General features: G+C 32.6%; 1 protein-coding gene across 1 annotated transcript; it reads left to right on the plus strand.

Moving 5' to 3' along the window:
* Positions 1 to 222: 222 nt before the first annotated feature.
* On the plus strand, positions 223 to 25024 carry LOC139504275 (uncharacterized protein MCAP_0864-like). The gene is made up of 13 exons (XM_071294342.1): positions 223 to 245; positions 1151 to 1204; positions 1669 to 1827; positions 6380 to 6610; positions 9450 to 9614; positions 10312 to 10479; positions 11356 to 11463; positions 18587 to 18739; positions 20151 to 20261; positions 21933 to 22112; positions 22332 to 22409; positions 23233 to 23286; positions 24235 to 25024. The coding sequence occupies exons 1-13, from the start codon at positions 223 to 225 to the stop codon at positions 24344 to 24346; spliced, it is 1596 nt and encodes a 531-aa protein (XP_071150443.1). The 3' UTR covers positions 24347 to 25024.

Here is a 25024-nt window from a genome sequence, read left to right on the forward strand (position 1 = left end):
TTTAAAGAAATAATTTTCCATCTGTGTCTTAGTATGATTGATATATCGCTTGACCTGGAAAACAATGTCAGATATACAGGTCCCCGAAATGTCAAATTAAACAATTCAAACGAGAGAACTATCGGCCTAATTTATGTTTAAAATAAGGGGAAAAAAAGAATAACAAACATGTTACACAGCAGAAGACGATAAACACAGAATTACAGGCTCTTGAATAGAGACATGCACATACCGAATGTGGCTAGGTAAATCTAGTTTATTTCCGCCAACCCATTCTTATCCCCTCAACACAGCACAACATAAGAACACACTACAAAAATCATCTGTTAAAGGCTTTACTCGTCAAATGGATATAAATATAAATACAGCGTGGACGTGAAGGGGTACGTATACATCAACACAACAAAAAGACACAAAAAACAAATCTGAGACTTCCGCCAGCTAGTTTAAAGTCAATTACAAATTATGAAAAAAATCATGTATCTATAACTTTGAGTACACAATCCCAGTGCCAATACTACATAAAGTGAACATTAACTGTAATAAATATAAATAAACTATAATAGTAATTGGTTACTCGACGAGTAAATTTCTAAAGTTTAAACGATGAACGAAATATTTTTCTGTAAACTGGTGGTTGTTTATCTTATATTCACATATAGCATGTATCGGGAATCACACATTCTGAAACCTCAATTATTATATAGATATAGGGAGATGCATTGTGAGTGTCAATGAGACAACTCTCCACACAAATAACAATTTATAAAAGTAAACCATTATAGGTCAATGTACGGCCTTCAACACGGAGCCTTGGCTCACACCGAACAAAAGACTTTAAAGGGCCCTATAACGTTTCACAACTGCGGGATTAAGTATAATTTTAAAAAGAATAAGTTCATTCATATATATAATTTCATCAATTTGGAATTAAAAGTTAACATATTATACATATCAATCATACATTTGTCTATATATTTTAACTGAATATCTAATAATTTATAATTATTTATATGATTATTAAAGTTAATGCTTCTTCATATATATTATAATTATTACAACGTAATTATGAGTAGTAGCAGTAGCAGTAGTAGTAGTAATAGTAGTACTTAATATCTTAAGGTTATTGCTTATTCATGTTATTATTTAGGGAAAGAGAAGCTTATGCCAAATTGGAAGATATCCGGAGAGAACTTACATGTTTGTAAGTAAACAATCTTGTTTTGATGAGAGTAATTTCTTTACCATAAAGTGACAATAATAAAGTAGTTTTTGCATTTGAAACTGCCAACATCATTTTGGTAATTCGTTTATTGTCAAGTTCTAGCAAATACACACCTTTAACCATATTCAGATAACACTCACATGTGAATTAGGCTTACTGTCTTGATTATTACCCCTCAGAGATATTCTAAATTTATTTTTCATCAGATTTCGTGAAGAAGGTTTATGAGATCAAATTATTAAATTATGCATCCTATGACATTTCCTGCAATTTCGTGCTATCAAACTTGCGAAATGAAAATATTTAAATGTTTTTTATCATCCTTGATTTGTCTGGGGAAAATGCTGGTTTCATTTTTCTTACATTTGATCTACAAACAATCCCATTGCTTTTTACACTTAAAAATGACATTAAATACTATCGTCTATTTGAATTGATTTTAGTGAAGAAGAACGTGAAGAACAGACATCACTTACTTTACAGATACTTTACAGGGTTTTAGATATATTGTTGCCTGTTATGAAGTGTGGTGAGGAGGCAACATTGGCAATTGTAGAAGAAAGAAAAAAACTAATGCAAGGAGCGGATACAATAAATTCAAGGTACATTATGATGTTTTATTTTACACTAACCTTTTAGTTAATAGGACGTCATGAAGTAATGCAAAACAAAACAACCCGAACAATACATGTTAATTTGATGCGTTTTACCGTTGGACATAATTGTGCAAATCGTGATACAAGCATGAAATTTGGTAAATGGGTGAATTAAATGATATTAGAAAAAAAACAGCTACTGGCTTTAAAAAAATATCATTTTTTCAAGATGGCCACCGCTCGTTTTGCAAATGGCGTCATATCCATTTGGTAACATTTCGTAAATCTTTTTGAAAGCTGTTTAATAGGTTTAATCCTATGTAAGTTTTGATAAAATATCAAAACTTACATTACAGTTCCTAAAGTACAAAAAAAGCAATACCTACATGAATAATAAAATTACTCCCGGTCCCAAAATGGCGGTAAAACGTTGAAAATGTCCATTTCAATATTTCTATCAACTTCACAAGAGATATCACTGACTTTATTTTTTTACAGTTGAAATGCATATATAGTTTTTTTTTAGAAAGACAAGTTCCTTATCTTATAATTATCTGACAGTTACTAATACACGAACCTGTAGACGGAAGTCCAGAACGGTAGTATTTACAGTTACCAACACAACTGAATTTTTTGCATCCGCATTTCAAAAATCATGACACGAAAATCAGAGGCAACCAAAAAAGTCCATTTTGGTTTCCAATTGTCATTTCTTTTAACCCAACTACTCCTGTGTTCATGACTGGGTATATGAACCTGTCGAATGCATAAATCCGAAGGAGCCAATAAAGATCCAACTTGACATGCTTCTCTTTTGATGTGCCCTAGAAGATTAAAATCGTTTGCAAGGAAGCAGGAGCCTGATGATGCTATTCAGCCTACCACAGGTAATGATAATGATTTTGTGGTAGGCGAAAAAGCATCACAAAACCGCTGCTTTCTTGCAAACGATTTTAATCGTGCCTCCTTAACAGCAAACGGTGATGTTTCCGAGAATGATGCAAACAAATACTTCTATGATGTCCATGTCTGTGTCTTCATACAAAATCGGGCAAAAATGTCCGTTACATCTGAGAATACATACTTCCAATGTCTGCCAAGCTGACCTCTTCACTTTTCGATGAAGTGCTGACACAGTGTCATACCCACTAAATGCATGAAAGAAGGAAAAGCTGCCACACGAGGACCAAACGCATTTGATATGACATGTACAGGAAGCCATCGAAAGTCTTTATTCCTTCAAAAACCTATCCACAACTTGTCAACACCTAATCTTGCGAGTACTGCAATTCCTAATACTACTACATCTATGTCAGTACTACTTAACATTACTTTTTACAACCATTTCCAGCAGCATGCTTATCATGAACAATCATTTGTGTATCTGCTTTTTTATGGTAACAAGGGGATAGCTGGGAGATATCCGTATCTAAATTGCAACGAAGATTTTCACCTTGAGTAGCATAAGCATTTTCATTAGTCTCTAAAGAAGTAATTCTGTCGGCAAGAAACTTGAAAAATTCCGTTTTATTGTCATCTTCACGAAGAAAACTACTCCAAAACTTTGGTGTTCTACCAGAACCAACAACTTTCCGTCTTGCACCAGTACTTTGCCTTTTGTTTTCGTTGCAGGCTTTAAATAATTAATTTAGTAAATATCAAATCGATGTTTACTCTTGGATACATATTGAAGGAAGATTTTATGTAAGGCAGTATGATATCAGTGGCATAATCATTAAATATGTTTGCCCCAAGTGGTGGCAATAAATTAACCTTTGCTGCCACACCAACGATAAATGTGTCAGAACTTTGATCAGTAGATGGCAAATCACAGAATGATTAAAGTATACACATTTGCTACAATTTAATACCTCATTTTGACACAAAGACGGTGAAGCAGTTTGATTTTCATGGCTAAAGAAAAAATGAAAAGTCTTGAAATGAGTTCCCAATCAGTGTTCAGGTTCTCTTGATTTGTTTTTTTGACAAAGAAGTTTCCAGTTTCATTTTACGGCTTTATATGAAAACTTTTTTTTTCATCTGGTTAAAAAAGCAGATTCCCTTCGTTTTGTATTTGCTTCAAAAGATCGTACTGTTTAGACCCAATACCTTGGAGTTTTTATACATATCTTACCTTTTTCTGAATCAACAATTTCCTTAAAAGAGTACATTTTGTACAGATCTGACTACTCTTCTAGAAATGGATTTCCAAACTCGTTCAAGGCTTTAGAAAGCCTTTTTAAAGTTTTTCGAAGAAATCCGTTTGTGTTTTCGTAGAGTCTTCATGCCGTCGTTCGTCTGTTGTAGAATGACTCAAACCACTGAATCTTTCAAATTCAAGTCTACTGACTTCTGCTCCAGCTACCATCCATCGTCTCGAAAGGATCTTTGATCTTTGAACGTATGGTACCAACATCGCCGTTCACGCCTCATTATTCTGTGTTTGTGTCTGATCATTTGTAATATAAGAAATCAACTTGCTGGTCTTACGTACAGTTAACATTACCACAACCAAATTTCATTGCAACCTGTGGGTGATGTTTGTAAAGGGAATCCATATCTTGCATAATTTACACGGTCAAGACCAAGATTGATATGCTTGATATGGGCTGTTTGTAAAGTACAATATTTGACTTGTGATATGGGCGTACTACTGAAGGCACATGAAGTTCGTAATTCATTATTGAACGCCAGAAATTGAACTGTGGTCGATATTACTCTATTTCCTTAAACCCGTTGATCACATACTTCAACGTCACAAAGCCATGAACTATATTTACTGTGTTCACGGTTTCATAACGACTAGCATTTTCAATTCAAGCAAACCACATGCAGTTATCTGATGCGCGTGTCCATTCTCAATTACATTTGAACATATTTGAAAAGCATCTGCCGTTCTAGGTGTTGCAATATCAGCTTCAGTGGGGACACATGTCCATCCACTATCGCGCAATATATCACTCAAGCATAAAACAAGCAAAGGACAATCCAAAAAACATGACGACAAACTTATGTTCTCCGTACAAAGCTTGCCATTCAAACTGAAATTGCATAGCCAATACAAAATGTTTTTTCTGCAGCTATAATTGATGTTTGCCCGATATTTAGAAACTTAACCACCTTTTTCACCTTATCAATCGAATGCTTGATCATTGCAACTGAAAGTGTGTGTTTTCAAACAGTGGCGTTCAAGGCGTAACACTTGGTATTCGAACAGAAGAGCCTATATGCTTAGAGGAAAGAATGACGACCAAGATATGTTTAGGAAATTCAAATCCTCATCTGTTAGAAGAACTACGATTTCAATCATTGTGCCCCTGTAGTGCGTGTAATTCGTTCTTTATTTATAAATAGTTTGCGTATGCGCGGAATTGTTTAACGTATGTGTATCATAACCTTAAAAACGTCATCAAACTAATTTTTAACATCATTAAAAACTCAAAAGCGCTAAGCATGTAATAAATAGTTCATTTTTTTGTGTGTGAATTTTTTTATTTTTACACGCATGCGCAAACCACGACATGTCAAATATTCATTTTTGTATATTTGTCACATGTAAAGAAGGTGTCCACTAAACCTGATAATATTTTTCACTTAAAAAAGTTAAAAAAAAACGTTTTCCAGAAAAATAAGTAATTCAATCTTGAAAAAACAGCCATTTTAGAAAAGGTGATGGCCATCTTGAAAAAAAATTCTTATGGCCAGCAGTTTTTTTCTAAAAATGTATATAATTATGATGCTTCGTGCTAATTTTCATGCTTGTATCATCATTTGCACAATTCGCTTGATTTTGCTTGCTAATATCTTCCACTTATAAAACAAATCAGGATATTCAGTTCAAATATTTTGTCAAGTACTGTGAAAGATATGTGCGATGATATATTGCCAGTTCAGTACATCAAAGCTTGGAAATTTGATTCCCCCTTAATCGACGCAATGATATAATAAATAAAATAAATAATCTCCTCATGTTGTTCTAATCAAAAGGACAATAACATCACTTTATATGTTTACACTGTTCCATCATTTAGACTTGATTCTTACAAATAACTGGAAAACGTTATGTATGTCTGTTTTGAAACAGAAAAAAATATACAACAAATAAATGCATAAAGTAAAGTCCTTTCATGAAAGAATTTTAATCATAATGAAAAACTACCACATTCTATGACATATGGAGTAGTGTTATACTCTATGATTTGCAGTTTTCAGCCGTTTGGTACATGTAAAATAACTACAATTAGCCCAAACATATGGAAACTAAAGCCATGGTCGGTACGATAATGTTTTACCTTAAAACAGTATATGGGCTTCAGAACAATCATAAATATACTTTGTGTAAGGTATGGTACAAGGGCACCTTTACATACTGCTACGTTTTAGCGATCAGAATACCAGTTGGATTTCTCTCAATACAAATCAACGTCTTATCCTGAAAACTGATCAGCTAAAAATTAACTTAAACATAGGATATAAGCATACTTATCAGCTATTCGGAAAAAAAATGCTTTCAAAAGATTAATTTAAAGAAAACATAATATATCTATCGATATTTTAGAATCATCCCGTACATTCAGAAGTATAATAAATCAATCAAGAAATTAAAACGGGAAGTTAAACAAAGACAAAAGGAACAAATTGAAAAAGCACAAGAAACAAACTGGAACAAATATAGAGAAACTATTGAGAATGCAGAAACAGATATCCGTAAGCATTATGATACGGAAATAGAGAAAGCTCAGACAATTAACGCTAAATTGAGAAGCCAATTGAAAGAGGCTAATGACAGGTATTTATGCAATCTTCATCTTTATAATTTCTTAGGTAAGATACAGTTTTATAATTTGAAGTTTGCAAGATGTTAAAGATTCTTGTAGGCATAGCAATAATGTACACGCTGATTTAAAAGTATCCGACTAGCAGAGATCCATATTTTGGTAGGATCTTAACTGTTTACATGATCAAACTCTTAATATAGTAGACGGATTTAGAAATACTTTCTCTTAGAGTATTGAATCATTCATAAGATAAGGACTACACTATAAGTGCTCTTAATAACTGTGATAAGTCATTTAACGAAAACCTAATAGTATCATAACATTTCCATTCGATCAGTGAATATTTAATGCTACAATTTCTATTTTCATTTTATTGTTTTTGCGTCAGCAGTTTTTAGCTACTTGTGTAATTCATTTATAAACAGGATCTGTCGAGCAACGACTCGTAATCGAAAACAAATCACCAGTCAAGTAGTCTGCACTTGTTGACATGATATGGCCATAATTATAAATTAACTGTTAAGATCTGATTACAAAACTTTGAATTTTTGAAAAACTTAGTTTTTTTTTTTTGCCTCAGGAATAGATTTCCCTAAGCCCTATGTATTTGGCAAAATCTTTAGGAACTTGTGCTCATCAAGTTCGTACTTTATTTTACCTTTTTAACTTTATATGATACGAGCGTCTGTGGTGAGTCTTTTGTAGACGAAACACGCGTCTGGCGCAAACACAAAATTAAATCCTGGTTTCTATGATGAGTTAACTAATATAGGCATATATAATTTAAAAAGATTTGAACAAATGAAATCAGTTTTTAAAAAGAGTGAATCGGTTAACCTAAATCTTGAAAACCATCCACAATAACATTATTGTTGCCTGAAATATCTTTATTCTATGCTGATTTTTGTAAATAAATCTCCATTATTTCAAAGTCCTTTTTTCACCATTTCTCTTTTGAAAAAAACAGGGATGCGGTCTTTATTATTCATAAATAACTACAAAATATATAAAAAAAAAAGTAAAATCACAAAAATATTGAACTCAGAGGGAAATGTAATCGGAAAGTCGATAATCACATGGCAAAATCAAATGACAGAACACATCAAAAACGAATGGACAAAAAGTGTCACATTCCTGATTTGGTACAGGCATTTTCGAATGTAGAAAATGGTGGATTAAACCTGATTTTATAGCGCTAAACCTCTCACTTTGATGACAGTCTCATCAAATTCCGTTATGTTTACAATGATGCGTGAACTAAACAGACATAATAAATAAATTATAGTCAAAATATGGGTACAGCAATCATCATCGTGTAACAATTTAAAAAGGAACAAACTTACAGAACACAAAAACATCTATCTACAAACACATTCAGAAAATTTTATACGTCACATATATTTGTCGTTCAATGTACATACAAACAATTTTAAAATTTCACATTGGCAATTGTAGCATACAGGGTTAAAAAATCAAAAATATTTAAGGATTAATTTCAGAAATAGACCGAGATTGAAAATAGTCCAAAAGTTATAATTGTTCATTCCACTACGTGATTGAATAATTTTGACGTTTTTGGTTACCGTATTTTCTAATTCATAAAAGGAATATATCATGATGACATAAAATAGAACAATATCATACTGACGGGATCTTTAAAAGTACAGGGTCACGTTATAAGAACCAAAGAAACACAAAAAGTCGCATATACAAAACACACCAGCAAAAAAAGTAAAAATGATAAAAAGCACATTGACGGGATGTATAAGTACCGAGCCACGTTAAATGGATAGCACATAAAGCAATTCAACAGTAGAAGTAATATTAATAATAGAACAACGACAAACGAAAGAACAATATAACACGTTGTTAGGAAAATAAACAACATTAGTACGCATAATCTATACATCAAGACCATCATGTATTATTTGTGAAGTTGATACGAAATATTTATCAACAAGGACTTGGTACCTTCCGATTAAATTTTTAGAAAAAAGACGAGACGTTCTTTGACATACCCATGGTTCATCAACTTTCTACTCAGACACAGATGACGTTTTATAAAGTCTGAGTAGGAGCTGCAAGCTCTTGAATATACTGATGTAATTTTAAAAAGTCTGAGTAGGAGCTGCAAGCTCTTGAATATACTGATGTAATTTTAAAAAGTCTGAGTAGGGGCTGCAAGCTCTTGAATATACTGATGTAATTTTAAAAAGTATGAGTAGGAGCTGCAAGCTCTTGAATATTATATGACTTTCTTTATTTTGCAAATGATAAAATGTATGCTTTGCACAAACAAAAAGAATTTGTGGAATGGCAATCTCTTTATGTCTGTCTGTATCTTTACCAAGGAGTTAAACAATACAGTCTGCTGGAGAACCCATCTTAAATGTTTACATGCACTTTTCCATTACTTATATCGGTATATACACAAATGTGTTGGATAAATCAATCTGAATTTAGAAGCTTGTCGTTAATACGCTCTGTTATACCATTAGTAAACATGACATGCGGTATGGACTTTGTTTATTGTTGAAGGCCCTACGGTGACCTATAGTTGTTTGTGTCTTTTGGTCTCTTGTGGAGAGTTGTCTCATTGGTAATCACATCTTCTTATTTGTATGACACACAGTTGTATGAAGTTTATGATAGAATATTTCTTTTACAATGTAGAGAAAGTAGTATATAATTTTCATAATGCTGTGATCCTGATGTATTATTGCAAATGACGAATTGAGAGGAAAACGCGCATACTTCAATGAAAAATCAAACAGAAATATAACACTGCGTTTGTGAAAATCAAGTTTTCATTATTTAATCTACCTGAGGCAATTATTTGTATTATTGTAGATTTGTTATCAAAATTAAAGAGAAAGAAACAGAAAACTGGGAAAAGTATAAAGAAGAAATAAATAAAAATAAACAACAAATAAAAGATACATACAACTCACAAATAGAGAAATTATGCCTTGAAAACTCTAGTTTACGTGACAATTTAAAGGATATTCAAAACAGGTGAATTGGATATAGAAAATCTCTGCACAAACTGTTGGAAATTTGACAGTTACACAAAGTCTTCAATCAAAACACAAAATCTTAAAAGACGTACACGTTCTTCAATAATAAGCATATTATTGCCTATATAGTATACCAAGCTTCAAATCATCTTTTGTCTAACCAATTTAGAATACATGTCAAAGATCTTCTTTTCAACAGCGGAAAAGTTAAATACAGATTTATTTGTTTGAGTTTTCCTGATTAGGATTATTCTAAAACAACTTTTCGAAATGATGGAATCATTTTCATCATTTCGATTTGACTTTCATTTAATGTCATTAGTACCGGTATCTTTTTATATCAACATGATCAAATCTGGATTTAAAACAATTGTATTTAAAAAGCTGTTATAATTCAATTCAAATTTGTAATTTCATATTGTTTATCCCCTAAAGATATGAACAAACAATTATTATCATTCAGTACTGTTATCGTAGCGCAATGAGGCTTTTTCTTACGTGACCCATGTCATTATTGAAGTTTCTCAAGTAGCACATAACCGCTTCAATTCTTTTTCTTTTTTATCTGTCAATAATAAACCTTTCAGATAAAGCCAATAAAGATAAAACCAATACTATACTATAACATTCACAATACATCGTGATTGAAAATTAGTCAATAGGTATCAGCATCATTGGTGGTTTTCTTTTTATAGTTTAGTGCAAAAAATAGAGAAACAGTATAAAGAATCTTTAATAGAAGACAAAAAGACCAAACAACACTACCAGGAAGTGGTTCAACATTTGAAAAACAAGTTCGATTCAACTATTGATGAGATACAACATGAATATGACAGACAGTCGAAAAAAGCTTCAGATAAAAGGTTGATATAAAGAAAATAAGGGAATATAGCTAGTACAAAATCTTAATAAAAATACATATCACAAATGACAAAAGAAAACTGCTATTAATCTTCAATCGCAAAAATAAGAAATAAAAACAATGAGATTCGATATGACTGCAATCCACAAGACACCAAGAAAAATACGTGATTTTTTTTAAAAGCATTGGACTAGTCCAGGACCTAGTCGACTGATAACAAATTTAAAACTTTAACAAAAAAATAGTGTCTCTTTTCAAGAGAAGGACTTTATATATAAATGGTTAATATGTAGTTCTAAATCAAGTTAGCTCTTATATCTTAAAAGACATAAAATTATCAGTGTCACTTTTCATAAGTTACACGTATACTTCCATAAACAGCAACTGACGACTGAATTACAATCTATCCATTTTAAACATGCAATTAAAACATTATTCTAAGGCTTACAATAGTTGTGAGCAATGAACCATCTCTTGACACTTGAGACAGATAACGAATTTGCTAAATTAGCGCTATGACGAAATTCGGGAAATCGTGATAACATATTTTAGTAGTCATAACAATAGATTTAATCAGAAGTCACGAGAAAAATCCTTGATCAGGTTTAAATTCTTGATCTTGAATTGAAATTACTTTGGAGGTCCTAAATGGGCGTCCAATTAATCGATGTTAGCTATCTAAAGTTAAAACATCCATAATGTGATTAAGAATTGCAAAGAATGTATTTATCATACATATAAATGTTAAACACAATACATCATAAAGTATTTCCAAATCGCTCCAACTATTTTAGCACGTTGCTTTTCATCTTAAATTATTCATATATTTTTGTATTCATCTAACTGTTAGTATCAAACGTGTGTTGATTTTGTGTAGGCCAAATTCAGAACTTCAAGCGTTGAAATTGAAAATAGAAGAACTGGAAAATGAAAATATGATGTTGCATGACAAAAATAAAAATCACGAAGATGGCGAAAAGAATTGGTAAGTTTTCTTTAAAAGGTTTTTTCATTGACTGTTAACGTTGTGGTACAAGATAAATAGATACGAAGACACCACCATGATCTCTCTGATTTCTGATTTGGATTTTTAGTTCTGGAAATTATCATCTCTGACGGTTTGGATAAAATACAACACAAAAAACAAAGATCCATAATTGAAAGTATGTCCAGGACGTAGTCGACTGATAACAAATTTAAAACTTTAACAAAAAAATAGTGTCTCTTTTCAAGAGAAGGACTTTATATATAAATGGTTAATATGTAGTTCTAAATCAAGTTAGCTCTGATATCTTAAAAGACATAAAATTATCAGTGTCACTTTTCATAAGTTACACGTATACTTCTATAAATTTCATTGACATATTTCATTTTTGTGTTGAATTGAATCCTTCATGCATCTGCAAATGTGGCCTAGCTAATTGACTCATATGCATTAAAGAAGTTACAAATAGATTCAGCCTCCTTTTGGAGCATACATGACTTATCTAATAGCCTGATATAATAACCGTATTGCAAATTAAAATAACAACTGTCCATTTACAAAAATGATTGACATATTAATCTGTAGCATTAAAACACTGTCTTGATTGACCTTTAGAAAAGTCAAAACTGTCAACAGAATCAAAAGGACCATCAAAAGCAAGTAATGTATCTAAAACATCCAAAGAATTCATATATTTTATTACAATAGTTTATGATAAGCTCTTTGATAGTAGTTAATGAATGATGAATAAGGAACGAATGAATCACTATAACTTCTTAAACTGATAAGGTTCAAACAATAGACTAGTGTGTTTTTTCAATTGATTGCTACCATAGTGTTGCTTTTATTATTATAATGTGTTTTTCAGATTTTTTTCAATTCTTTTCTTTGTTTGATCAATTCGAAATACTACATTTTAATGGATCTTCATATAAACATTTTGGAAGACGGAATTCTTTAATTAAATGGTCGTTTGGTAAATCTCAATGCAAATATATTTGTTGCAACTCATTAAAAGCCTTCCTCTCTAATGAGAAAGATAAATATGCTAAAAAAATTCCCAAGGGAACTTACTTTAAACAAATCAAATGTTAAATGTAGTGACTGTCCTCTTCTAGATTTAGATGTTTATGTTTTAAACGTAAAATTCCTCACTAAAATTTACCACAATAGGACGATTTCGTTCCCTATTGTTCCCTATTGTTAATTTTCCATTTTAAGATGGTCGTGTTCTTTGACACAATCTTACAGTGTTTATATTTCACATCTCGTTTGCTATGCCCGTGTCTACTTTGACGTTTTTAATTTAACGAACGTAACCTATGTATTACTGATAAATTATTAAGCCAGGGATTTCGTTTCCACAAATTACTCAAAACCTTTACTGAAAGTTAGAAACGATTCTGGTATACTTATCGGTCATTTAAATATACTTATTCCAAAAGTTTACCAAATCAACAGTGTAATACGATCGTTAAATATTGTTTTTATTGGTATTATTTTTGATTTTGCTATAAGTAAATTAAAAGCAAACTAAATGTTACTAGTATGTTATATAAATATACACATTCATGGGTCTACAATCTGTCGATACCTGTATATTGGCATTGAACAAATCCTGTTTTTCTCTGACTGTTTATGACATCTTTATACTAAATTCATTGGATGTTGGATGTGTACTGATTGATAATTTGGTCTTTGATTGTTTGCATACTTGTTATTGGATTTGAACAAGCTGCCAGTTAACTACGAGTACTCTCAGATCTGTACCTAGTGTCTTTTCATTGTTGGGATGTACAATAACCCGGCAACATCCACTTGTATCTGAGTATTTGTATTTTATTTATCTGATGAGTTAAATCTTTTCCAACTGATTTTTATAGTTTGTTCCTTTGTGTTGTATTGTCCAAAGCTTACATGTTTAGCCCTGCCACATTCTGTATGGATGTGCCTGTCCCAAGTTAGGAGCCTGTTATTCAGTGGTTATCGGTTTTTTTTATGTGTTATGTCTTTGATTTTCGGTCATTTTTTGTACATGGATTAGACCATTATTTTTCTCGTTTTAATTGTTTTACATTGTAATTTCGGGGCATTTTATAGCTGACTATATGCGGTATAGGCATTATTCATTGTTGAAACCGTACGATAATCTCTAGATGTTTATTTCTATGTCAGTTGGTCTCTTGAAAGAGTTGTCTCATTGGCAATGATACCACGTTTTTTTATATAGATACTGTATAGCGGGTTGTTTTCGCTGGGTGTTTATTTTCGCTGATTTCGGCGAATTCGGAGAAAGAAAATCGCGAAAAAAAAATAATTCCGCGAGAATGAATCCATACTTTCCTTACGTTCTAATAGCTTAAGCGTCGGTGGTAGGGCAATATCGGTATAGGTCATATTTAACAACAACATCAAAAAGGGCATTAAACAAACATGCATTTGATAAAATGACTGTCAAGTGTGTAGATCCTGATCAATTAGTGTCAAATAGAATATGAGAGTAGAGTACTCTATCAGGTTATTAACCTTAATAATTTTTGTCAAACTGCATTAGAGTTGTAAACCAGATTGAAAAATCCACCAAAATAAAAACTGCCAAAAGTGTTTGTATACTCTGTTGCCCGCAAATCGTGAAATTTTACACCCGCAAAAATAACCTGCTATACGGTATACTTACTGGAGGTGTGATGAGATTATTGAAGCTGTTAATTTTCTCCTTGATAATATTTATGTACGTTTCGGAAAAAAGTTAACGACAGGTTTAAGATATTCCTATGGGAACTAATTGTGCTCCTTTAATAGCAGATTTGTTTTTTGTACTGTTATAAAATAACTATACAAATATAGCATGCCTACAAGGGGTATTTGCCAAAAATACCGGTTCAGAGGTAAACAGATTTCCAGAGCCGTTTTTCAATACATTGCCCAAATTTACCCAAAGGAACTTATTTGAATGAATCAACTTAAAACGGTAATAACTTTCCTTTCCTAGATTTAGATATTTAGGTTTTAAATGGAAACTCCACACTGAACTGAACTACGACAAAAACGACGATTTTTCGTTTTTGATAGAAGCAAACGTAATCTATGTATTACTGATAAAGTGTTAAGCCAGAGATTTCGATACCACAAATAACTCAAAAACCTTTACTCAATTCTTCCATAGCTATAAAGATATGGTTTTGAAGTTTGTGTGTACCTGTAGAAAACGTATTTCGAACGGGATAGCACATCCTCATAGTGTGTTCTTCTGTTGTACTGTTACACCACTGTCCCAGGTTTAGGGGTGGTTGGGATCCCGATAATATGTTAAATCCTACCACATTCTGTATGTATGTGCCTCTGCCAATTTTAGAGCCTATTATTCAATGGTTGGCGTATGGGTTTTAGAAGGAAGTTAATCCCGATCGAAAGATACCAGGATCCTGTTAATCAATATTCTGTTAAATTTCACAAATAAAGCTAGGTTCACCAAGCTTAACCAAATGCATGATCGAGCCTGTTTACGACTTCTACCCGACTGCTATCCGACTGTACACGAACTTAGCTCGACAATTCACGACTCCTTGACGACTCCAACCCGACCAATAACTGAATAGATATTCGATTATCCTGATCTCTACACAATCTTTACTCGACTAGATAGACCAAAGTAATTATACTCGATGTTAGCCTGATCTCGGCCAGAGCAGATCGACTTGATCGTAAGAATAGTCAGTCATTGGTCGGGTATGTACAATTTCAGTATAAAAACGTCGTATTTGTTTTATATCACCCGCCGTAGCGGAGGAGGTAGTAAATGTTACCCCTGTCCGTCCGTCCGTAAGTACGTATACGTTTATCCAAACAATTTTATTTTGCCTCAACCAAATTTTATGAAACGTAATACCATAAAACACAAATCAATTGCGAATTTTGATGGCGTCACTTTTACTGTTCTCCAGTTATGACTCTTTATAACGTAATATGCAGTTTATTTAGTTAGATTCAGTAGGTCACAGAAGCTTCTGAGTAAAATTATACATTCAAATTATCTACATTGAAATTGAGCAGTTGGATTGTTTGGCTAGGAGGTTAGAGTTCAGATAGAAAGGTTAATAGCTGTTACAGAGCTTGAAGAGTGCGTAGAAGACAAACACAAAGGGCTAGACAACAAAGAGTGCCGAAAAATATAGGTGATGCAGTGGCTGCCACGGTGACCACTGTGTTGGCAGTATAAATTGTAATCACAAAAATACTGAACTCCGAGGAAAACTCACAACGGAAATTCCCTAGTAAAATGGCAAAATCAAAAGTATGAAGGACGTGCAGGAGCTAAACAAAGCGGACCCATATAGTTATAAAAACTTCCAGAAAGTAAAGTAAGCCACTAACTTGTTATGGGAGTTTTACTGCTCTTTTCCTCAAAATAAGAGGTGTCACTGGATTAGCACTGATATGCTAGAAAGCAATAGACATCAATTTTACCATCCCCTTTCTCTTGTTTTTTTTACATATTAAGCCTACTGTTTGTGTCATATATGTGCATATGCATGTAGTCAGATTGTTTCCATAGATCTGAAACCAAGTAGTTGAATAGTTCAAGATATTTCTTTTTAGTGTATCCATGGCAACAAACTGCTTGTTTTTACTAGAAATATTGCAAAAAAGGGGGGTAAAGATGTCACATATTTTCCCAAAAATTTTGACAAAACTTAGAATTTCAAACCCCTGTAGGATACCTTTTTTGAAACTGTTTACATATATCTATCATGAATACAAATAAAAATCATTTGTCCATTTTTTTTTATAAAATTGTGTCAAATAGTGTATACACAATTACTTTCATATTTGAAGCAGGATCTACTACTCCTTCCGAAACACCTGCGCTCATTCCAGGTTATATTTGGTTTCTTGTTGCGAAGTTTTTAGTTGTTGATGTTGTGTTATGTAGACGTTTGTCTTCTCGTCGGCTTTCGTTTTTCGCTATGGATGTGTCAGTTTGTTTTCGACCTTTAAGTTCCTTTGGTCTCTCTTTCAAAAATGTATACCTTCTTGAAAAAGTACGGACACGTACTGTGCATTTAGGGATTTATGTACAGTTAAAAATATGCACATATTTTTAGAGAATCGTGTAGCGTTTATGTTTACTCGTATATGGATGAGAAGGGATCTAAGAGTGGTCGAATTAGGTCGCGTAGAGTTCGGAGATTGGTTGAGTTGGTCTGAGATTATAAAAATATAGATGTCGCTGTGATCATGAAGCGATCGAGCATTGGTCGAGTTACCACATATCGTACTGGTTGGCGTTGATCGGGAAATCATCGGATATTAGTCGAGCAAAGATCGAAAATGATTGAGTACTGATCAGTAAAGTATTTGTATTCCGACCAATTCGATCTCTACACGATCCCTTCCCAATGAATTCGACCGCTACTCGACGAATTCGCTATCTCTTCTCGAGTGACTGCTTTTTCGATCCTTCTTACTCGAATGTTTTTGCCATGCCAAAAACTCTCGGGTGGAAAGTCCGATTGATGACGACCAAGGTAGATCACCCTGAACATTTTTGTCGATTGAGTCAAACCAATCTCCCGATCGCTTGATTTGTCTTGATCGGTAGTGTGAACCTAGCTTAATACACGATGGTCTTGAATTATATATTCTAGATACTCAAGTTGTTTATCATCCTATTTACCTGTTATAGCGTTCTTTTATTTGTCTTTGTAAATTATTGCCTGTACTCTTTCTTATCCCGTCGTTGTATTATTGTGTTATGGTAAATTTTCGTATCCTTATCTTTCGTTTTATATGACATTTTGTTTTTTTATGAATCTATACTTCAAAACCATCGTGTATTATTTGTGAAGTTGATACGGAATATTTTATCAACAAGGTGTTGGTATCTTCCAATGAACTAATTCAGTAAATAGCCGATACTTTCATGGTTCATATACTTTCTACTCAAACATTGGTGACGAGCTGGTGACGTTTTCTAAAGTATGAATAGCAACTACTTGCTCTTGGATAATACTTATATGATTGCTCGTGCTAGTATGTTAATTAATGTTCGTAATTATGTTGTTATCGAGTATCTGACCTTCGGAAGTGTCGGGAAGTTTTTGGAGGTTATCTCGCTGGATAATAAGATGAACATGCCTTTGAAAGCTAATGGTTCTATTAATTCAAGAACCAAAGATAGATTGTGTAATCCTTTACTTTTCGTCAATGTATCTTCAGGCTCAAAAACAGCAAAAAACACTGATATTGGTCGCAAATGAAGAACAGCAACATAGTATCAACATCACCATCTTTTCTGTTTACATAATGATGTGTGTACAATAGTCATATTAAAGGCATATCTGAGCCTTACTCCAACTGAAACTATTCACAGATGTTAAATTAACACTTGGGATTGTCCTTCGACATTTTTGTTTTATCAAACAACCTAGGTTATATGCACGATCCGTTTAATTAAAGAAACAATTAAATTGCATTTGTGGTTGTATTTTCTGTTTTACTGTTAATCATTGTTAAAGATACGTTAGCTATTGTCCTTTGCTGGGGTGCAATTACAATTTATAAAGAAAAAACGAAATTTCCATGTAAAGCTTATTCATGTTATTGGACTTGGACCATAATATCAGGACAATGTGTTGTCTTTGTTGTTTGTAACTTTTCACTTAGGTTGCGTGTCCGACAATAGCTTCACACGTTTTTATCCCCGACTTGGAAATTATTGTTTTCTGCTTTTATTGCAGGAACATTTCATTTTAGAAATATGACTAAACTGTAAATACTGGTCCTTGGATTACATATTTTACAATAAAAATAATCCATGGACTACTTACTTCAATCTGGTCTTTTGTTTAATTTTAGTTTAATATATTTCAAAGAATGATTCAAATGGATAAATGTGATACCGACTGAAAGAGAGATATCATTATTCAAATCATGAGGACTTATATCTTATATCAAACAGGCTGTGAAAGTTTCATTCAAACATAGCATGTATATTATGAGAATACTTAAAAATACATAAAGTTATATATAATAGTCTAAAACACTTTGTATAAAACAAATTGAACGGACAGGTGAAACAATTGAACTTGAAATGATATATTTAGGTAAATCTATGTTACAGTGAGCACCAAATGAAAGAGATTAAAGACTTGCGGTCAACAGTCGTTGAATTAGAAAAGGAAAATGAAATGCTGAATGCAACAGTTGAGGAAAAAATTAAGGAAAACCTCCGATTGGATACAGAGTTGCAGTCATTGACAAAAGAAAAAGGAAGGTCATTAACAAACAAGTCTATACCCAGAATGATAACATATTTTGAATTGTTCAAGGTTTTGATAATGAGCATAAAACATTTATGTTTTGGACAATCATGTTATTACTACCACTGGGTCGATGCCTCTGCTGGTGGACTGTCAGTCCCCGAGGGTATCACCAGCCCAGTAGCCAGTACTTCGGTACTGGCATGTAAATACGGATTTTTTGTGTTAATATTAAAATTTGCTGTTACAAAATGTTAGAAATTCTTATAAATTAAGGAATGTATCTCCCTCAGGCAAAGCTCTGGTTCCATTCACGGATTTGGCTAAATTTTTTGGACCTTTTGAATTATAGCTCTTCATCTTTTATATAAGCTTTGGATTTCAAATATTTTGGCCACGAGCATCACTGAAGAGACATGTATTGTCGAAATGCGCATCTGGTGCAGGAAAATTGGTACCGTTTATGTTATTACTACCACTGGGTCGATGCCTCTGCTGGTGGACTGTCAGTCCCCGAGGGTATCACCAGCCCAGTAGCCAGTACTTCGGTACTGGCATGAAAATACGGATTTTTTGTGTTAATATTAAAATTTTCTGTTACAAAATGTTAGAAATTCTTATAAATTAAGGAATGTATCTCCCTCATGCAAATTAAAGCTCTGGTTCCTTTCACTGATTTGGCTATACATTTTGCACCTTTTGAATTATAGCTCTTCATCTTTTATATAAGCTTTGGATTTCAAATATTTTGGCCACGAGCATCACTGAAGAGACATGTATTGTCGAAATTCGCATCTGGTGCAGGAAAATTGGTACCGTTTATGTTATTACTACCACTGGGTCGATGCCTCTGCTGGTGGACTGTCAGTCCCCGAGGGTATCACCAGCCCAGTAGCCAGTATTTCGGTACTGGCATGAAAATACGGATTTTTTGTGTTAATATTAAAATTTGCTGTTACAAAATGTTAGAAATTCTTATAAATTAAGAAATGTATCTACATCATGCAAAGCTCTGGTTCCTTTCACGGATTTGGCTATACTTTTTGGACCTTTTGAATTAAAGCTCTTCATCTTTTATATAAGCTGTGGATTTCAAATATTTTGGCCACGAGCATCACTGAAGAGACATGTATTGTCGAAATGCGCATCTGATGCAGGAAAATTGGTACCGTTTATGTTATTATATTTTGACATTTAGTCAATGATGAATTATCTGACTGTTGGTGCATGAAATATTGAAGATTATATACTACTAGAATATGAAAATCATGATTGTTATTCAAAAACATGCGTAAGGGTTTAATGATAATAACATACCACAAGATTAGGAATGAGGAGATATATAATACAACTTAAATGAACTACAATGTTTGTTAAATAGCATACACATTGTAAAAAGCATAATTCAATGAAAATGCATTACAGGATAACAGTTGATAAAACAGTCGCTATCTTACAAACAGAAATGGACGAATTAAGAAAAGAATTGATTGACAAACATTTATTGATAGACCAGGCACATAAAACGTTAAGCAGGTAAGCAGAATCATTTTATTGGACTAATACAGTTGCGAAACATAAATAAAGATAAACTCGGGAACTATAAATTTATAGATTAAACAAAATTGTTGATAACTGGTCCACAATGTTTTTCATTGATGAGTTTGGATGTCCGCTTGGTAATTTTCTACTCTTTTATTCGAAAGTTATTCGAACACTAAAGCTTAATAATGATTATTTGAATGTAGTTAATTAGATGAGAGGCGAAGGACACTTAAATCAATCAGTATAACACAAACTGACAACGCAACCATTGCAAATAGAGGAAAATCGTGCAAAGGCATGAGTATTCAAACACATCATAATAAACAAAACTCAAAAGCTGGAGTGATCTCAAGATCTCGAAAGAGTAAGTTGAATCTGCTGCACATGTATATGGCACTGTCATCTTCCTTGTTCTAGTTCAAACCCGATGATATGTCTATTTGGTAGGTTTATGTTGTATTTTTTTTTTCTCTCATTTAAGCGGCTATATCTTTCATAGTGGTCCTTTATTGTATATTCCTATGCCTATGTATAATAGAAATATTTGTTTAAAGGGTACAGTGAGTGTCAGTAATTTGTAACGACGACGAAAATATAGATACATTTTTGTTTTTGGAGAGTTTTTTTTTTTAATTTACGCTATTTAATTGACAAACTAAATATGTTCATATTGTTAACATGAGTTATTTGGATCTGAAGGTATCATTATTATTATATTTATGTTATTAAGTTTAGAGAGTTTATAGGACTGACCATGCACATCTGTCTTTCTGTCTGTTTTTCATCTATTCGTCTGTCCGACTGTCTGTTTGTCAATATGTTTGATGTGTGTCTGTCTGTGTATCCGTCCGGCCCAAAACTGTTGAAAACCTCAACTTCCGTTGATCAAACTTGTAGTGCAGATATATCACGAACTGGAGGTTTGTCATATATCAAACACAAAGTAAAAGCACCTTGACTCACAGCCTTTTTTCTCGGAGCATACAGTTTCTTTTGGACAACTTACAATGACTTATTTTTACTAAAACTGTGTATGTTTGTAGACGTACGTAGATTGACAAACTTTTGTATGCAAATCACACCAAGGATCAGGATGGGTCATATACAAAAATAGGGCCACTCAAACTTGACACTATTAATCTTATGCTAAAAGTCAAGAATAGCAAAATGTCATTATCTCAATACTGAATTTCACAGCAACAACTTAATTCCATGTACGAGGGTATAAGTCTCATAATGCGGACGCATCATTGTCATAATTATCATCATTATTATTATGTTTGTTGTGTTTTTAAGGTGTAAGTTATGATAATAATTCGGTACTGATCTTTATAAAATTGAAGAACTTTATGTTTAAACAATCCCAGGCAAAGGTGACTTTATTTGTTTTAGACTTATTGTTTTATACTCTTTTTAGTGAAAACAATATCTTCGTCTGTGTTCGTTTTTTTACAAATTGGCCTTCAAATATTCGGCGATGATCGTTTCTGATGAAATTTTATCAAGAAGAACGGACGCCTTTAATTTGTTTTCATTTTGTCCACGAAAATATGTTTTTGTTCATCTGAACCTTGAGACGTAATGAACAATACAATTTTTAAAAATTCTCAGTGTAGTAATGTCAGTCACATTTACTTTTGATTTTCTAATTGAACATTCTAGGTCTAAATCCCTGTGTGATTTAACTCATCATTCAAAAGAAGAGATCAAGATTCGATCGAACTTAATAACACGTATGTGTAGAGAGAGCAACGAAGAAGAGCAACAGATATTTAAAGACCATACGGAAACCTTATATGAAAGTACAGGAAGATCCAAGTCTTTACAGTCTTTAATGCAAAAGTATGATCTTTTAAAATATGAGCATTTAAAACTCGACAGAATTTCAAAAAGAAGTTCATTTTTATTTAAACTATTTTTATCATGCATTATCGTGTTTCCTTGAAAATGTTTTTACCCTCGGACAATTTTTAAAGACAATATGCAATGAAACGATGTAAAGTTGACTGATCCTTTACTATGACATTAAATAAACTTTTTACACCTGTATCATTATTATAGTTTCGACAACGAGGACAATTTACCACAGGACGAAACTGGTATGTTTGGTTCGGCTGAGGATTTAACAGAAAGAGAAAGGTAGGTTGTTATTTCGGTCATGAATACTACATTTTGCATTTATCTTAGATACAGTGTTAACAAAAAGGTAAGAAGGTGTGGTATAACTGCCAGAGAAAACTCTCAACCAGAGACTAAATGACACATAAAGTGCGCATTGTTTGTTAAGCATATCGTCGCTGTTATGCAAAAACCTCGTATCTCAACATTTTGCGGAAATCTTTTTATCGATTATTTAGAATTAAATATGTATGTTCCACTATATGCGAAAATATCTGACCTTCTAACCAATCATCAACCCGAATTCTGACATGTGACGAAAAAGTGTAGTCGGATTGGTGAGACATTTTGTTGTGCAAAAATATCGTATCTCAAAAGAAAAAAAATTTGCACGGCAGCTGACATTATTACAGGTACAGTTTTATCAATTTTAGGTTCTCAAAGCTAATATATTAGCTTAAAAATAATGAAAATACAATATAGGTGCAGAAATTTTTGCTCGTCTTGGTAATTGATTGGTTAGAAGATCAGATATTTTCGCATACAGCGGAACATACATATTAAATTCTAAATAATCGAAAAAAGATTTCAGATTTTACTGCCTGGTGTAAAATTATCAAAACCTTAGATACGAGGTTTTTGCATAACAGCGACGATATTATATATGCACGATTTCATTATGATGTAATTGCATTATTGGATGTGTGTGTGACAAGCTTATCTTACTTGATAATGTTTTGTCCCCTCAATTGTTGCACACACTTAATGCACATCTCACATTTTACAGAAATTACTTTCATATTTTCGTATTTTAGAAATGTAAACATACTGCATTTTCTTTCAGGACAGCTCAAGGGATCTTTAGAAAATTATCGATGGCTTCTAAGACAACGACAACGTATGTATTAAATCTCAAATTGTATTCCTACGCTTTGAGTCACTTATTTTATAATTTAGTCACTTATTCATACGGGTTCATCATTATTCCTCAATCTAATAGTCATGAAATTTAAGAAACCTTGTAAATTAGTGATTTATGTTAACTAAAATAAATTTTATTTTCAACTTTTAAAGCGTTTGATAGCAAACCAAGTTTTACTTTATAGAGAGAAACTAAACAGACCATTTATAATTAAGAATTGGAAATGTTAGAATGGAAGCGGGGAGTGTTTCAAAGTGACAAAACCCCAACTAAAGAGCAGCAATGGGTCTTAATGTTTGTTATATATTTCATTTGAGTACAGCATAATTTCTAGTGAAGTGCCTAAACAGCGCAGTCCTAAATCTAGAAATTAATGAATTTTGGAAACAGTGCTAGTGTGCGTTGAAACCGGACTTAATCCACCATTATATGCACTGTACCTAGTCAGAAGTATGACAGTTTTTCATTCATTTCATCTGTTTTAGCTTTTGACTTTGCAATTTTACTATTCAATTGGTTATGGAACTTTCCGTTTTGAATTTCCTTGGAGTTCGGAATTTTTTGTTATTCTACCTTTTGTTACAACTGCGAAATGTCAAATGTCTTAGTTAATGAATCTATGTATTAAAGATTTTGTGTATTACACGAACTAAATTCTAAATCAAACAATCAGAACCTGAACAGACAGCTTTATATATAAGGTAGAGCAATTTGTCCATACAAGATTGTGCATACCAATAAGAAAGGAATTTACATCAAAGGCATCCAATAGAAAGACTGTGTTTCGTAACCTGACTGGATTTATGTGGCTTCAACTCAGGTCATTATAATGGCCATGGTTGTATAATATAAACAGCTACTTGTGCGGGAAAAGTACACACATAAAATCATTATGGTTAACTATAGTCTATGTTATATTTTCAGGGTGCACAACAATTACAATATCATCACCAGCAATGCAACATTCCAAAAAGATTGCTTGGTAGAGGCCATTACACCGACCGCCAATTCTGATCGTGCTATTACTGATAGTTAATTATAGATTAAACGATTAACTTGACTTAACAATACAGCAATGCTTATTTATTTGTTTGCGTTCTTTACGAATGGGATAAGATGTAATAATAAAACCAAGCAGATATTTCAAACTTCATTCGGATATTAATTAAGATACATAATTATACTTTTTTTTTGTAAAATATCATTAGTGTCTAGCCGAACCATGAATGAGCAAGGGTTATTCAGGGTCATCGCTGGCGAAAATGTTATTGTAGCAATAAAAAACAATGAATGGAGAGAACAGTCCGACTTCGTTCATTTTGTTCATTTTGTTTCAGCATGTTCAGGTTTCTCGGACTTTTTCCGTTATTACTACGATATTCGGATTTCACCTTTGAACTCGTCATGCGTATCTATTTTGTCCAGATATGAGGTCAATTACTTTTGAAAGTAATTAATTACATTCAGTTACAATTACAAAATCTTCAATTAAATTGCACATAACATTTGACCTTTTATACCAATGTAATTAATCACTTACCAATTACTTGACAAATGTAATTAGTTACTTCATTTACTTTTGAAAGGATAATTTGGATAAGATATTAAAGACATGCATTTCTCCTATGATATGTACAATACTAGCATCCATTGCTTTATAGTAACAACAAATAATATCTTTAGTTACTATTTTCGAATTTAACCATTATCAAAG

This window comes from Mytilus edulis, chromosome 14 (assembly GCF_963676685.1).
Source record: "Mytilus edulis chromosome 14, xbMytEdul2.2, whole genome shotgun sequence".
NCBI classification, from domain to species: Eukaryota; Metazoa; Mollusca; class Bivalvia; order Mytilida; family Mytilidae; genus Mytilus; species Mytilus edulis.

Excerpts from the sequence above, each read along its gene's own strand:
- LOC139504275 (XM_071294342.1), top strand. The coding sequence starts at position 223 with ATGCACATACCGAATGTGGCTAG. Across the intron at positions 10,480-11,355 it reads AAAAAAGCTTCAGATAAAAG|GCCAAATTCAGAACTTCAAG; the intron begins GTTGATATAAAG and ends GATTTTGTGTAG. Across the intron at positions 20,262-21,932 it reads GCACATAAAACGTTAAGCAG|GTCTAAATCCCTGTGTGATT; the intron begins GTAAGCAGAATC and ends TGAACATTCTAG.